The sequence below is a fragment of the Eucyclogobius newberryi genome, unplaced genomic scaffold (assembly GCF_026437365.1).
Source record: "Eucyclogobius newberryi isolate DKJ021-1_F unplaced genomic scaffold, fEucNew1.0.hap1 SCAF_7, whole genome shotgun sequence".
Taxonomy (NCBI): Eukaryota; Metazoa; Chordata; class Actinopteri; order Gobiiformes; family Gobiidae; genus Eucyclogobius; species Eucyclogobius newberryi.
In genome coordinates this window covers 21,118,117-21,133,116 of record NW_027316389.1, presented here as the reverse complement: position 1 = coordinate 21,133,116, position 15,000 = coordinate 21,118,117, and the positions used below count along the sequence as shown (strand labels likewise).

General features: G+C 41.6%; 1 protein-coding gene across 1 annotated transcript in view; it reads right to left on the bottom strand.

Moving 5' to 3' along the window:
- The window catches only part of gramd2ab (GRAM domain containing 2Ab), a 46,615-nt gene extending 34,730 nt beyond the window's left edge, over positions 1-11,885 (bottom strand). Inside the window, exons 1-2 of the mRNA XM_072434892.1 lie at positions 11,763-11,885; positions 826-941 (exon numbers count right to left, since the gene is read on the bottom strand). Of these exons, the coding sequence (XP_072290993.1) occupies positions 826-932 (107 nt within the window). The 5' untranslated portion in view covers positions 933-941; positions 11,763-11,885. The remainder of the gene's footprint in view (positions 1-825; positions 942-11,762) is intronic.
- Between the last annotated feature and the right edge of the window lie 3,115 nt (positions 11,886-15,000).

The following is a 15,000-nucleotide window of genomic DNA, read 5'->3' as shown; positions in this document are numbered from 1 at the left end:
AAACAAGCGCCGCGAGATTAACGTCGAGTTTAGACTTCTTCAAACATGTTCTGAAACGCAAGTGTTTTTTGTGGTAAGTTTAGGATGGACGCTTTATTTTGACATTATTAATTGGTTTAAAAATGTGTTTCTTGACCAGCTCCTTCAGATAGAGGTCACACTGACAGAAAATGTATGGTGTGTCGATATTTCTTTCATCACGAATGCGACTCGGGTGCGCGGGAACTCATGATTAGACGTAAACATCTTTAAATAGCAGTGTGGAGCCTCCCAGACTAATGCCAATTAGGCAGAAAATGTGTCTTTACGTTTAGTTAGTGTATATAACCTTCTTTTTGTTTATTTTTCATTGTCCTCTGTAGTTATTGCAGTGTAACCCCCCCGAGACGAATAAGCTATGAACTTTATAACGTAAATATCGGTATCGGCGAATATTGGACATCGGAATCAGCAAAACATAAAAAAAAAAAAAAAAAAAAACGAATGACCCATCTGTAGTGTATTTAACCTTGTTTGTGTGTATTTTTATTGCCTATTGTGGTTATTGCAGCGTTGCCCTCCGAGACAAATGTGCTATGAATTTTAAAACGCAAATATCGGTATCGACAAATATTGGAAAACGGTATAAAAAAAAAAAAAATTAAAAATAAATTTGATAAATGTATTTTTTATTGTCTACAGTGGTTATCGCAGCGTAGCCCCCCGAGACGAATGCACTATGAACTTTATAACGTAAATATCGGTATCGGTGAATATCGGACATCGGTATCCGAAGCGTCGCCCCCCCCAGAGACCAATGTGCCACTCTTCTCTCGCGCGCCTCACCTCAGGGGCAGGAGGCAGTGCGGGTCGTCGTCCCGGAGCGGCTCCACGTCGTGCGCTGCCGGGGCCGGAGCGCTCAGGTCCTCGCTTGGCTCCAACGACTCTGTCATCTTGGCGACCTGGAGAGGGAAAAAAACAACTCAATCAATCGGGACGCTCGCCTCTTGGGGAACGCGATTTAAATCAGCGATTGCGCAAAACGTAAACGGAAATGAACCCTCAAAAGTGCAGAAACATTGCCATATCCTTCCGTTTTCTGTCTCTTTTTCACATGATTTTTACAGTTTTAATTATAGACAACGAGGGATGTTACGATTTCAAATGTTAGCGTAACGATTATTGTGAGGATAAACATTCGGGTTTAACGATTATTCAACACCGCGACAAACAAAACGACGGTAGAATCTTAAATTTTCTTTCTTTCTTGTTTTCTTGACACATTGACCTTTTTTATGAAATCAAACTTTCGGAACGAGCAATTTAACGTAAACGGCCAGATAAAAAAGCACTTTACATTTACTTTTTTGAGGAAAGGCTGAGCAGAAAGGACTTAATTTTGCTTCAAAAATTATACTTAAAAAAAAAAAAAAATTATAAAAAATACCTCTTTTGAAAATTTTTACGTTTCTATAAATTGAATTTTTTCTAAAACATCTAAAAATGTCACAACTATCATTTTTTTGTCTTTATGATTATATTGTGACCTTGATAATCATTATTATGTATGAACCGAATAATCTTGACAGCCCTATTGTCCCTCACAATTGATGATTCATTTTTTTCGGAATGAATAAAACTGAAAAGCGGATTTAGTTTCCACTTTCCACTATAATTAATTTATGTTTAGTTTTTATTATTTGACCAAAATATCTGCACTTTAATTGACAGAAATATGTACTTTTTTATTTTTTTAAATAATTTATTATTTTTTAAACACACAGCAACAAAACTCAAATAACACAAACTAAACTATATAAAGAATTAGAAAAGAAGAAGAAAAAAGAAAGCTATACATACACATTCACGTTTGAAATATCTACTTTTAGTCATAAGTTGAGTCAACAAAAATGCATGTAAATTCATGTCATTTAGTCTTTATTATTACTTTTTATTTTGTTTTAGTCAGCAAAAACATGACATGACCAAAACTATGAAGGAAATAGTTTAGCCGACAAAATTGTTTTTCAGTTGTTGTTTTTTTACTATAAACAATGTACTCAATTTTAAACAAATGATTTTTTTCCGATATTCTCTCAATTTCGATACAATGCCGCCTTTAAATTGTATATTAATGTGTAAAAGTCCAATGGAAATAAACATGGCGAGCTGAACTAGAATTGCGGACTTTTCCCCAAAAAACTGCGCTCGACCTCCAGAATCCCCACTGACACTCGAACGCGTCTGGACCAAACCTGTGTCACGTGACCGCTCTCTCCTGCCGTCGCCATGGAAACGCCATCAAAGACCCTGCTCGGAAGAAAGCTGTGCAGACGAGCGCAGCTTTGGAGATGGATTCAGAGGAGACAAGAGGACGAGGGAGGGGAACGAGAGCGACACTCTACACAGACATAACTCGTACTGTGCGTAATTTTACTTCCTGGTTGGATCTGCGCAGCAAGTAGGGGTAATTCCACGACTGTTACCTAGCAACCAGATCGTAAATAATGGCCAAAATCCATACAACACCTTTATTTTTTGCTGAATGATTGTTTAAACTGTGAAAAAAGTGTGAACTGTTTTCAATTCCTCGTCACACATTGATGACATCACAGAGGGATTCAGTTTTATAACTTAAAACGACATAACCGTACTCTCTGGCGTCTCCCACACCTTTTTTCTTCACTTCTTTCATCTGTCAGTGGCTCCTAATGTATAAGAAATGTACACTGAATGTTGTGTGGGTTCATCTGCTGAAATAAAAATAAAAAAAATAAAAAATCTGCTCTACTTTCTGTAATTTTCAACTTTCATTTTTCAAACTCTCTTCACAAACTTCCACTTAACAGAAGTAAAACTATGATCAATATTTACCACATGTTATATTCCACCAAACTAAGTCATAATTAAAATAGTAAAACATCATACAGACTTTAAATGTCTCAATTATACATTTATATTTACATGATGAAAACATTTAATACAGATTTTCTTACATTTATGTGAGTTAACGACTGGAGAAGTTTAAAATGTCTATCTTTAAATGTAATATATTACATATTATATATTATTATATATTTTTTTTCTATTCACCTGCAGAGTCTCGACTTAAAAGGTGGAATGGACGATTTTTTTGGCCCAAATCTGAGTCTAATTTCCTCGTGGCGCCGATTAGTTCTGCCACGTATCAATCATAGGATGCACCTACTGCTCACCTGCAACCGCGTCGGCTCGTCCCCAAGAGAGCAGCATGTTGCCCTGTGTCCAAGCGCATGGATCTATCATAATATAGTTCCCTCAGTGTACAGGACAAAATGAAGACAGAGAAAGACAGTTCGAGCTGACTCAGAAGAGACGGAAATCTACGTGAGACGAGCGATGCGATCCGTTTCATGCGAAGCCATTCATCCTCCGACAAGAGGAGTCCAGGAGTATCTCAGTGTGACTCCTCGGAGGCTTGTGTTTGGGACGAGGCCTCAGGAGCTTCTGCGTCTCTAACAGTCAAGTGTGTTTACAGTTCAGAGCAGCTGACGTCACGCTCCGGCCCAAATTTAGCTGTGGCCCCCGCGCTCCCGTCTGCGGTTACCCACACACGGCCCCTCTGTTTACCCCTCTGTTTACCCACAGCCCGCCGGCGGCCTCGTGGGTTTAGTGTGTCCGATGACGGAGACGGACCTGTCGCAGTAATCACCACTTATTGTTCAATAAGCGACAGATGGACAATATTTAAGGGTCAAACGCTGCGAGATGAAAATCAAAAGGATCAAAACAATTAGCAAATCGCAGAGTAAAATTGTGCTGAAGGTCAGTCAGAATTATTACTATAACATATAATATAATATAGTATAGAAATTAAATTAAATAATATAATACAATATGCTATAATATAATACAATAAAACACAATATAATATAAATGATAGATGGAACAATATTTGGTCTCAATACCTATTTCTGTACCAGCTATTTGTTTTATTTTTTATTATTAATTTTTTTTTAGTTGTATGACTGACTATCATCATAAGCTTTATTTATAACACTTATTTGGTCAAAAATATGAAAATAAAGCACACAGACAAACATAATCCAGCAGGGTGCAACATTATAGTGTTTTCATCGTGCTAGTTATCATTTTTGTCAAATGGTCAGGGGCGTTTCTAGAGAGCGGCCAAAGGGGGCACAAGCCACCATGGAAATCTGTCAGCCCCGCTCACTCAGAGAAGCTGGGGCTAAATCACCATCTTTTTTTTTTTTTAATCTTTATTTAACCAGGAAAGTCCCATTGAGAAAGGAGTTCTTGTCGATTAGAAGGATTTATTATTCAAAGGGGACATATTAATCTCAATTAACTTAAATGAGCTTTTAACCTTGTGTTTCCGCATCATTAGTGAACTCAGAACCATATTTTGATTGATTCCTGCGTGTTAAACCTGTAATTGTACTGCAACTGAGTGCTCGAAAAATTCCAGTTTTCACCTACCCCCTATCCCCGCCCACATCCCTGAGCGCAGTTGAGAATATCTAAAACATTAAGGCTCTGACCGACACACGCGGAGTTCTAAACTGTCACTTTGCCACTTTTCAAAAATAAAAACATGACATTCTGCTGCTTGTCGCATATGAAGAGGCGGGGCTTAACAGTATGGCGCTCTGCATTAGCAAACAGGAAATCAATGGACCCGTTTCTATTACTATAACTGATCAATATTGATGATCTACTTATGTCACGCCCCTGGATATGTCCATTTTGCAAAAAGAGATGGACCGAGTTTACTGCATCCTGCTTCAAAGTGTCCATCGATACAGTACATAGTTTACAGTTTCCGTAGCAACCTCACACATGTTACTGCGACAGATCCAGTGCAGCTTGAATATGTTGCGCGGCGGAGAAAGAACAGTGCCACATGTGACGTCCCGGCAGAGAGCGTCCAGTGGGAGAGCAGATTTAATAACACCGTCTGCTGAGAGAGACGCGCTATGGAAACCGTGACGACAATCTGTGCCATGGCGACGACGGGGGCCTCGACTCAATCAGTCAGACTAGGACTAAAGCGGGCCATTGAACTTAAAGTGCCCCCTACAAGTCGGGCGACGCGTTGAACTAAAATGCAGTTAGGATAAATATATTTTTAATTTTGCTAAAAAATATATATATATATTTTTTTTTAGCACAGAATAGCTCATTTTTTAGGTTTATAATTTCCCTTCCTGTTAATAATTGATGACATCACACTAGGAAATTACCCAGCAAACACTGGGCCAAAACTCATGTTAGAAAAAATATGTGTGTGACTTTGTTGGATTGATTTTTAGAATGTCCAAAAAGTTGTTTCTTTGTGTAAATTCTGCATAAACTTTGACTGGTGTCCCTGGTGTGATGTCACTTCCTGTCATTTTTCTACAGATTTTTCAATGTTTTCTCCACAAATACCTGCTCGATTGGTGTAAAACTATAATGTATATGTACAACAGGTATAAACACACCAAATACAGCTAAAATTAGAAAATGGTGAACACTTTAACCAGGAGCAGAACTAACACTAAACCAGGTCTGAACTTGAACAGGTCGATTTGTGTTTTTCGGACACTTGCACTGTTTCAGATCAGCTTTTTCTGACACACAAAAGCGACAAGTTTAAAAGATGAATGAAAGAAAGATGAGCCTCGTTTGATGGTCCCGTCAAACCCAGATCCTGTCACGTGACCCTTGTGTGGTTCCCGTGGTTACGTGTTTCCTGAAGGTGCGGCGGGACCATCGGCTCCGATGCAAATCACAGGGAACAAAACTACAACCACGTTTACGAGCGTCCGGACTTATGAACTGGACCGAACCATTATGTTTATTGTACTTTTGAAAATATATAATCAGTAAATAGAGCATGAAAAATTGCGCTTGAAGGATTCTAAATCAAGAATATTTACCGAGGCCGGTCCATGTTTAGTCCTGACTCTTGCACCAGCAGGAGGTCGGTCCATGTTTAGTCCTGACTCTGGCACCAGCAGAAGGCCGGTCCATGTTTAGTCCTGACTCTGGCACCAGCAGGAGGCCGGTCCATGTTTAGTCCTGACTCTGGCACCAGTAGGAGGCCAGTCCATGTTTAGTCCTGACTCTGACACCAGCAGGAGGCCGGTCCCTGAGGTCCTCAGAGTCCGAGATGGTTCATATGACACTAACATGTCTGAGATGTACTTTGGTGCTAGGCCATGGAGAGACTTGTACACAAGCAGAGCTGCTTTAAAGTCTCTTCTCTGAGACACAGGAGCCAGTGCAGAGACCTGAGAACAGGACTAATGTGATCATACTTCCTGGTTCTAGTCCTGGACTACCTCACAGACCGACCCCAGTTTGTGAGAGCACGGGATTGTGTGTCTGACACTCGGACCTGCAGTGTGGGGGCGCCCCAGGGCACTGTCCTCGCGCCCTTTCTCTTCACCCTTTACACTGCAGACTTCAGACATGACACGGACAGCTGTGTCCTGCAGAAGTTCTCTGATGACTCTGCCATCATCGGACTCATCACGGACGACGATGATGCGGAGTACAGAGGACTGGCGCAGGACTTTGTGGACTGGTGTCAGCGGAACCACCTCCTCATCAACGCGGGAAAGACCAAGGAGATGGTGGTGATAACACAGACGCACTGTACAGGAAGAGCCAGAGTCGGCTCTACCTCCTGAGGAGACTCAGGTCTTTTGGAGTGACAGGGCCACTCCTGAAGACCTTCTACGACTCTGTGGTGGCATCAGCTCCTGTACGGTGTGGTCTGCTGGAGCAGCAGCATCACAGAGAGGGAGAGGAAGAATCTGGACAGAGTCATCAAGAACTCCAGCTCCGTCCTAGGCTGTGCTCTGGACTCGGTGCAGGAGGTGGGGGACAGGAGGGTCCTGGCTAGATTCACATCTATGCTGGACCATGAGTGTCGCCCCCTGCAGGACACTCTCTCCGCTCTGGAGAGCAGCTTAAGTGAGAGACTGATCCACCCTCGCTGTGTGAAGGAAAGGTTTCGCAGGTCTTTCCTTCCTGCTGCTGTCAGACTTTATAACAAACACTGTTAGTACTGAACACCCGCAATACTGATCTAACCTAATACTGATGTGCAATTCCGTCATATGTGCAATTGCTGTTGGAATTCATGTGCAATTACTGTGAAATTCATGTGCAATCTATGTGCTGTCGTGACACATATTCATGTGCAATTACTGTCGTGATCACATGCAATGGTATTTATGTATTTATGTATTTATTTGTCTATGGGAGTTTTTATTTATTTATAGGAGATCTTCTACTGAAAGTGTTTTTCAGACTTCCTATAAGTGATCTGTTCTTCTGTATCTACCTCTGTATCTACCTGCGTTGCACCAATGAAATTTCCCCATGTGGGACAATAAAGGAATATCTTATCTTATCTTATCTTAGTCAGGAGCAGCGTTCTGGATGAACTGCAGCTGTTTTACAGTGAGCAGGTTGTTACAGTAGTCTAATCGATATTCTAGTATTTTCAAAAAACAAGGAACGAGAAGGAAAATATATTAAATTTGAAATAAGAAATGATTCTATGTTGAAAAAACAATTCTAGACGGCTTTCAATGCTTGTATGTTTTGTGGTGACGTTACATAATCAGCAGAACCCGTCGTCCTCACATTTTTGACTCACACAAACCTCAGGAATTCTGTCCCATTAGCAACGTGTTCATGAGGACAACAGCACGATCTGGGGTAAGGGTCTGTAGAGTCTTTCAGCCCGCAGAGAGGAGAAGGAGGAGAGAGAGGGAGAGAGGACGAGAGAAGGAGGGAGAGAGAAAGAAAGGAAGGAGAGAGAGAAAGAAAGGAAGGAGAGAGAGAAAACAGAGAGAAGAGAGAGAGAAAAGAGAGAGAGAAAGGAGAGAAAGAGGGTAAATGAGGCGTTTTGTTCTGGAGCAGATTAGCACTCGGAGGAGAAACGATGGTGGGACGTCCCAAACAGACAGTTTTAGTGGCTTTTCAGAGGCACTGGAGCGAGAGGAAACGGGGACACACACTGTACACACACTCTGAATACACACTGTACACACACTCTGAATACACACTGTACACACACTCTGAATACACACTGTACACACACTCTGAATACACAATGTACACACACTCTGAATACACACTGTACCCACTGTACACACCAACTGTACACACACTCTGAATACACACTGTACACACACTCTGAATACACACTGTACCCACTGTACACACACTCTGAATACACACTGTACACACACTCTGAATACACACTGTACACACACTCTGAATACCCACTGTACACACCAACTGTACACACACTCTGAATACACACTGTACACACACTCTGAATACACACTGTACACACACTCTGAATACACACTGTACACACACTCTGAATACACACTGTACACACACTCTGAATACACACTGTACCCACTGTACACACCAACTGTACACACACTCTGAATACACACTGTACACAAACTCTGAATACACACTGTACACACACTCTGAATACACACTGTACCCACTGTACACACTAACTGTACACACACTCTGAATACACACTGTACACACTCTGAATACACACTGTACCCACTAACTGTACACACACTGAATACACACCGTACACACACTCTGAATACACACTGTACACACACTCTGAATACACACTGTACCCACTGTACACACCAACTGTACACACACTCTGAATACACACTGTACACAAACTCTGAATACACACTGTACACACACTCTGAATACACACTGTACCCATTGTACACACCAACTGTACACACACTCTGAATACACACTGTATCCACTGTACACACTAACTGTACACACACTCTGAATACACACTGTACACACACTATGAATACACACTGTACCCACTAACTGTACACACACTCTGAATACACACTGTACACTCTGAATACACACTGTACCCACTGTACACACTAACTGTACACACACTCTGAATACACACTGTACACACTCTGAATACACACTGTACACACTAACTGTACACACACTCTGAATACACACTGTACACACACTCTGAATACACACTGTACACACACTCTGAATACACACTGTACCCACTGTACACACTAAGAATACACACTGTACACACACTCTGAATACACACTGTACACACACTCTGAATACACACTGTACACACACTCTGAATACACACTGTACCCACTGTACACACTAACTGTACACACACTCTGAATACACACTGTACACACACACTGTACACACACACAGTACACACAGTACACACACTACACATACACTGTACACACACACTACACATACACTGTACACACACTACGAGCCCAAAACAAAGACACACAACTATCTAAGACGCGGTTCAGTCAAGAAAATCCCATAAACGAGTCAAAATGTTACTTTTCCTGAACAATTTTAAATGGTTTGGAGTTAAAAGCTGCAGAACAGAAACTAGCAGACAAGAGCTTCTTCTACACCTTTTATGGCACATTTCACAGCTAAATTGCTTTTTGAGTAGTGACAACTCCACCTACACATCTACATCGGTTTAACACATCATCTGATTATACTGTAGTTACCGGGACAATCCAGAGACACTATCGTCCACTTACTTTTATATACATTTTACTATAGAATTTAAAGTTGGGGGAAGCAGATTTTCACACCATAAAACCAGAATCTGTGTAACTCTCACAAACCCTTTGGAACGTTCTTCATATTCACATACAAAGTTGAACTGAGGAGGACCACCCAAGCACAGCCAATCAGAGCGCAGCTTTTGGCGCTCACTTGCAGGTTGACGAGACATAATTCTGCACATGTGGTCTCATTTTTGTCAATTTATATTTTGGCATACCGCCATTTTACAATAAACTCTACAGTGGAAAACACAAAATGTACTCCTTTACGACAAAAAAGTTGGGTGCCCCCGCTTTAATGATGTAAATTGTAAAAATGTAAATATAATTGAATACAATAGGCTACTTCAACAAATTACAAATAACACAGAGGAGATTTAGCTGCAGAAGTGGGACCAAGATTCAGAAGTGAAATTTGTAATATAGAGAAGTGTGGAAAGACATGGTCAAGCACTGAAAGTACATCCAAATACCACGAGGCACCAAGTCCAAGTCGAGTCTCGGGGCACCAAGTCCAAGTCGAGTCACAGGGCACCAAGTCGAGTCACAGGGCACCAAGTCGAGTCACGGGGCACCAAGTCGAGTCACGGGGCACCAAGTCCAAGTCGAGTCACAGGGCACCAAGTCGAGTCACAGGGCACCAAGTCCAAGTCGAGTCACAGGGCACCAAGTCGAGTCACGGGGCACCAAGTCGAGTCACGGGGCACCAATTCGAGTCACGGGGCACCAAGTCGAGTCACGGGGCACCAAGTCGAGTCACAGGGCACCAAGTCGAGTCACGGGGCACCAAGTCGAGTCACGGGGCACCAAGTCGAGTCACAGGGCACCAAGTCGAGTCACGGGGCACTAAGTCCAAGTCGAGTCACGGGGCACCAAGTCAAATCACAGGGAACCAAGTCCAAGTCGAGTCACGGGGCACCAAGTCCAAGTCCAGTCACGTCTAAAGTCATCGAAACAGTGACTCGAGTCCATGTCACGACCTGTAAGTTCAAACTTCTGGACATTTCAGCACTTTTGTGCTTACATTTAGGGATGTCAAAATCATCAGGTTAATCAATAATCATGATTATTCAGGTCACAGTATTTTTAGTTCAATCTATCGTCCAAATATAGTAAGCCTAAATGTAAGTACCTTTGCTTTGTCTTTAAGAAAGTTCAACTACGTTAATTGCGTTAAATTGAAGATATCACTGCTGTTCAGTCACTAATTTATTCAATAATCACGAAAAATCATTAAATAGTGTTGTTTTTCTCACAATAACTGTAAAACAAAATTACATTAATGGTTCATTCCGTTTTTGTGCAACACTTGAAGCTCAATCGGGACGTTTACAGTCACATTTAAGCACAGTCACTGATTAATCACGAAAATATTGTCTAAAAATACAGTTCGGTCAATATTGCTCCATCCGAAGTTTCAAAGCAGCGAAACAATAGGTTGAGACATTATTTTCAACAAAACGATTATTGTATTAGTCGATTAGTCTATAATTCAAAAACACAATCAACCAAATAAACTATGATTATTATTTTTTTTATTTATAGTCAATTAATCCTTCCCTAATTTTCCACAAAAACATTTTTTACCCCAGGACAATCGTCAATAAACTCTCTCCATTTCCATTCTTTTTCCGTGTCAATTTTCCATGTTTTTCCAAGTTTTCAAGGAAATAACGCTATTACAAGGCTATAATTGATTTGATTGTTAATAATAAAATGGCAAAAATAAATAAAATAGCCAAAAATATTTAAAAATAGCAAAAATAAATAAAAAAGCAAAAAATAACAAAAAATAAAAAATAGGTCAAATTAATCACTACACATGCATTCTAATAAACACAAAAATATACATGTTTATATTAAAACCTATTGCAATTACACTGTTTCTTTAAGCCATGAAGATGTACAACAAGCACCTTATTATTTCACAAACATCCGCCAAAACGTCAAGAATAAATACAAATACATGACAGTTTTATCTGGGTAAATTTAATCCACATTTCTATTCGCTTAATTTGCGGTCAATGTAAACGCGTTTCTTTCCCGTCGCTTTTCCCCGGTACGACACCGTTAGCTTGTCCGCTGCGCGCGCGGAGGAGGACACAAGTTGCATTTCGTTACGTTTCTGGTTCTTACGTGAGGTTTTAACGGCAGCCCTCCGAGAGCTCCGGCGGCGGGGGGTCCGCGGGGGGTCCACGGCGGGCTCCCGGGTGAAGGTACGAACCCCCGGAGGGAAAGAGTGCGCGGACCAGGGAAGGACGTGATCCGAGCCCGTGAAGAGCGTGAAGTGACGCGGAGCTGCGGCCACCAGGAGAACGTCAAGCGTGAGAGCGGGAGGAGCGCGGAGGAGCGAGAAGCGGAAGTGGGAGAGTAAAGTACCGGAATTGCACTTTAAAAAAAATAAAAAAATATTTCGCTGTTGTGCATGTGTTTTACAAGGAGACAAATACCCTGAAACAATTTGTCATCTTTTTTGGAATTGCACTATTATAAAAAAAAAAAAAAAGACTGTTTACAACACTTCACATTGAATCCAACTTTAAATTAAAATGTTAACATATAATTTTTGGTTTTCATGACACAAATGTGGACTATAGTAAGAAAATGGCAATTAATCCAATTATTATATTTGGCAATTTCTACATTCATAAAACTACATCTTCATTTTCATCGTCAGTATCCCTTTTTTTCCCCTTATTAAACAAATTGAATCATATTGCTCACCATTTCCAAAAGTTTAAACCAAAAAGCCATTTCTACTTATGAAAACTGTCTTTAAATGTTTTTGATGTATAAAGTGTCATCTGTTATAAATGTTTTGTAATAAAGAATCAATTCTGCAGTTTATTGCGGTTTACAATGAACAAAATGTAAAACGATGATAGAAGACGAGTAATTTAAGGCTTGGATTTCGCTGCCTCGCTAAAGGACAAGGCAGGTTGCTTTTTTAAAGACCGCATACATTACAGTTCAATAAGCACCTGAAAAAACATAATATGGCTCCTTTAATATTCTATTTGGGCCGTTTTCCCTCGTAATCGACCTCGAATTCACTTGTAACGTCTCACTTTGAATAAGCATAAATGCATGAATGGGCACGACTCACTCATACTCCGAGGGCCACATTTGAATCGAGGCAAGTGGCGGTGGGCCGGGCCCCAATAAATAGTGTAACGAATTTTTATCAATAGGACTTTTATTTTTTTTTGTGATTATTTTTTTTTATTGGATTTTCCTTTTTTACCATTATAGAGTACAAAACACAATTTCCCCTCTCAAAAAAAAGACAAATTATTCAACAAACACACATTTTAATTTAAAACAAACATCACGACCTTCCGTGAGGCATTTACAAATAGAATAGAATTATTAGGACTTTTCTGTCAAATATAGGCTGTTTACATCTATATTTCAAATAATTTCATGCAGTCTTTTAACATAAGAACACAAATGCAGGGCACGCAAATACCCAAGTCTGTCTTAAAGAGTGACATAAAAAAACAATTTAACATTATAAATTGCAGCGAAAAGTGACAATAAAGAACATGTTTTATAGACGTGATATTTAACCAAAGTGTAGTGAAGTTGAGGAGAAAAGTGCAGATGATCTTACCGTGATTGAAACAAGCTGTGGAGAGGAACATCGTCTTTACCCAGATTTGACCTTCACCAACTCTAAACTTTCTTTTATTTTTGAACATTATTTTACATTTTCATTAGACCTAAAAGGCAAATGTACTGCAACGGAGAATGAAGAAAGTCGTCACTATTTATCAAAATTGCATGGCACCAAGTCTAAGTCGAGTCACGGGGCACCAAGTCGAGTCACGGGGCACCAAGTCCAAGTCGAGTCACGGGGCACCAAGTCGAGTCATCTGGCACCAAGTCCAAGCTGAGTCACGGGGTACCAAGTCTAAGTCGAGTCACGGCGCACCAAGTCGAGTCACGGGGCACCAAGTCTAAGTCGAGTCACGGGGCACCAAGTCCAAGTCGAGTCACGGGGCACCAAGTTGAGTCATCTGGCACCAAGTCCAAGCTGAGTCACGGGGCACCAAGTCTAAGTCGAGTCACGGCGCACCAAGTCGAGTCACGGGGCACCAAGTCCAAGTCGAGTCACGGGGCACCAAGTTGAGTCACGGGGCACCAAGTCCAAGTCGAGTCACGGGGCACCAAGTCGAGTCACCAAGTCGAGTCACGGGGCACCAAGTCGAGTCACGGGGCACCATGTCGAGTCACGGGGCACCAAGTCGAGTCACGGGGCACCAAGTCCAAGTCGAGTCACGGGGCACCAAGTCCAAGTCGAGTCACAGGGCACCAAGTCTTAGTCGAGTCACCAAGTCTAAGTCGAGTCACGGGGCACCAAGTCGAGTCACGGGGCACCAAGTCGAGTCACGGGGCACCAAGTCGAGTCACGGGGCACCAAGTCGAGTCACGGGGCACCAAGTCGAGTCACGGGGCACCAAGTCAAGTCATCTGGCACCAAGTCCAAGCTGAGTCACGAGGCACCAAGTCTAAGTCGAGTCACGGGGCACCAAGTCGAGTCATCTGGCACCAAGTCCAAGCTGAGTCACGGGGTACCAAGTCTAAGTCGAGTCACGGCGCACCAAGTCTAAGTCGAGTCACGGCGCACCAAGTCGAGTCACAGGGCACCAAGTCGAGTCACGGGGCACCAAGTCTAAGTCGAGTCACGGGGCTGCAAGTCGAGTCACGGGGCTCCAAGTCGAGTCACGGGGCATCAAGTCAAATCAGAAAATGACCAACACAACATCCTTTTGAACTTGATTTCGTTCTCACTTTTCACCTCGTCACACATTCGTTGCGTCGAACTTGCCGCATCATCGAGTTGTGCCTCACAGACTGAGATAAAAGCAGGAAGAGGAGGAACCAGAACATCCCGCTGCTTCCTGTAGATGTATAATTGAAACATCAGGTCGTCGAGGCCAGTTTGTTTGACCTTCTGAACTCCAGAAGCCGCTGGAGTTCTGGGCCAAGTTCAGGTTAAATTGGCGTAAATGTTTCTGTCACTGAAAAGAAGTTTGGTTTAGTTCAGTATAAATAACAAAAAACATGCGACTCACTCCAATCGAAACCTTTGGATCAGAATTCATCTTAGAACGTTTGAATATTCACACATGTTCATGCATTTCATACATTTGAATCTCGTTCTTATGCATGAACCCTATTGGAAAAGACCCTCATCATTTGATTATCTACAATATTGCTAGTTAAACAGTCGAGCTGTTCAGTTAGACGACTTAAAAAGATGTTAAAAAATCTTGAATTCCACGCTTGAGACAAAAAACAGCAATAACGATAACCTTCCACTGGGTTTAAACCGCCGTTGTGTCTTTGAGCAAGGCATATCACACGCGCA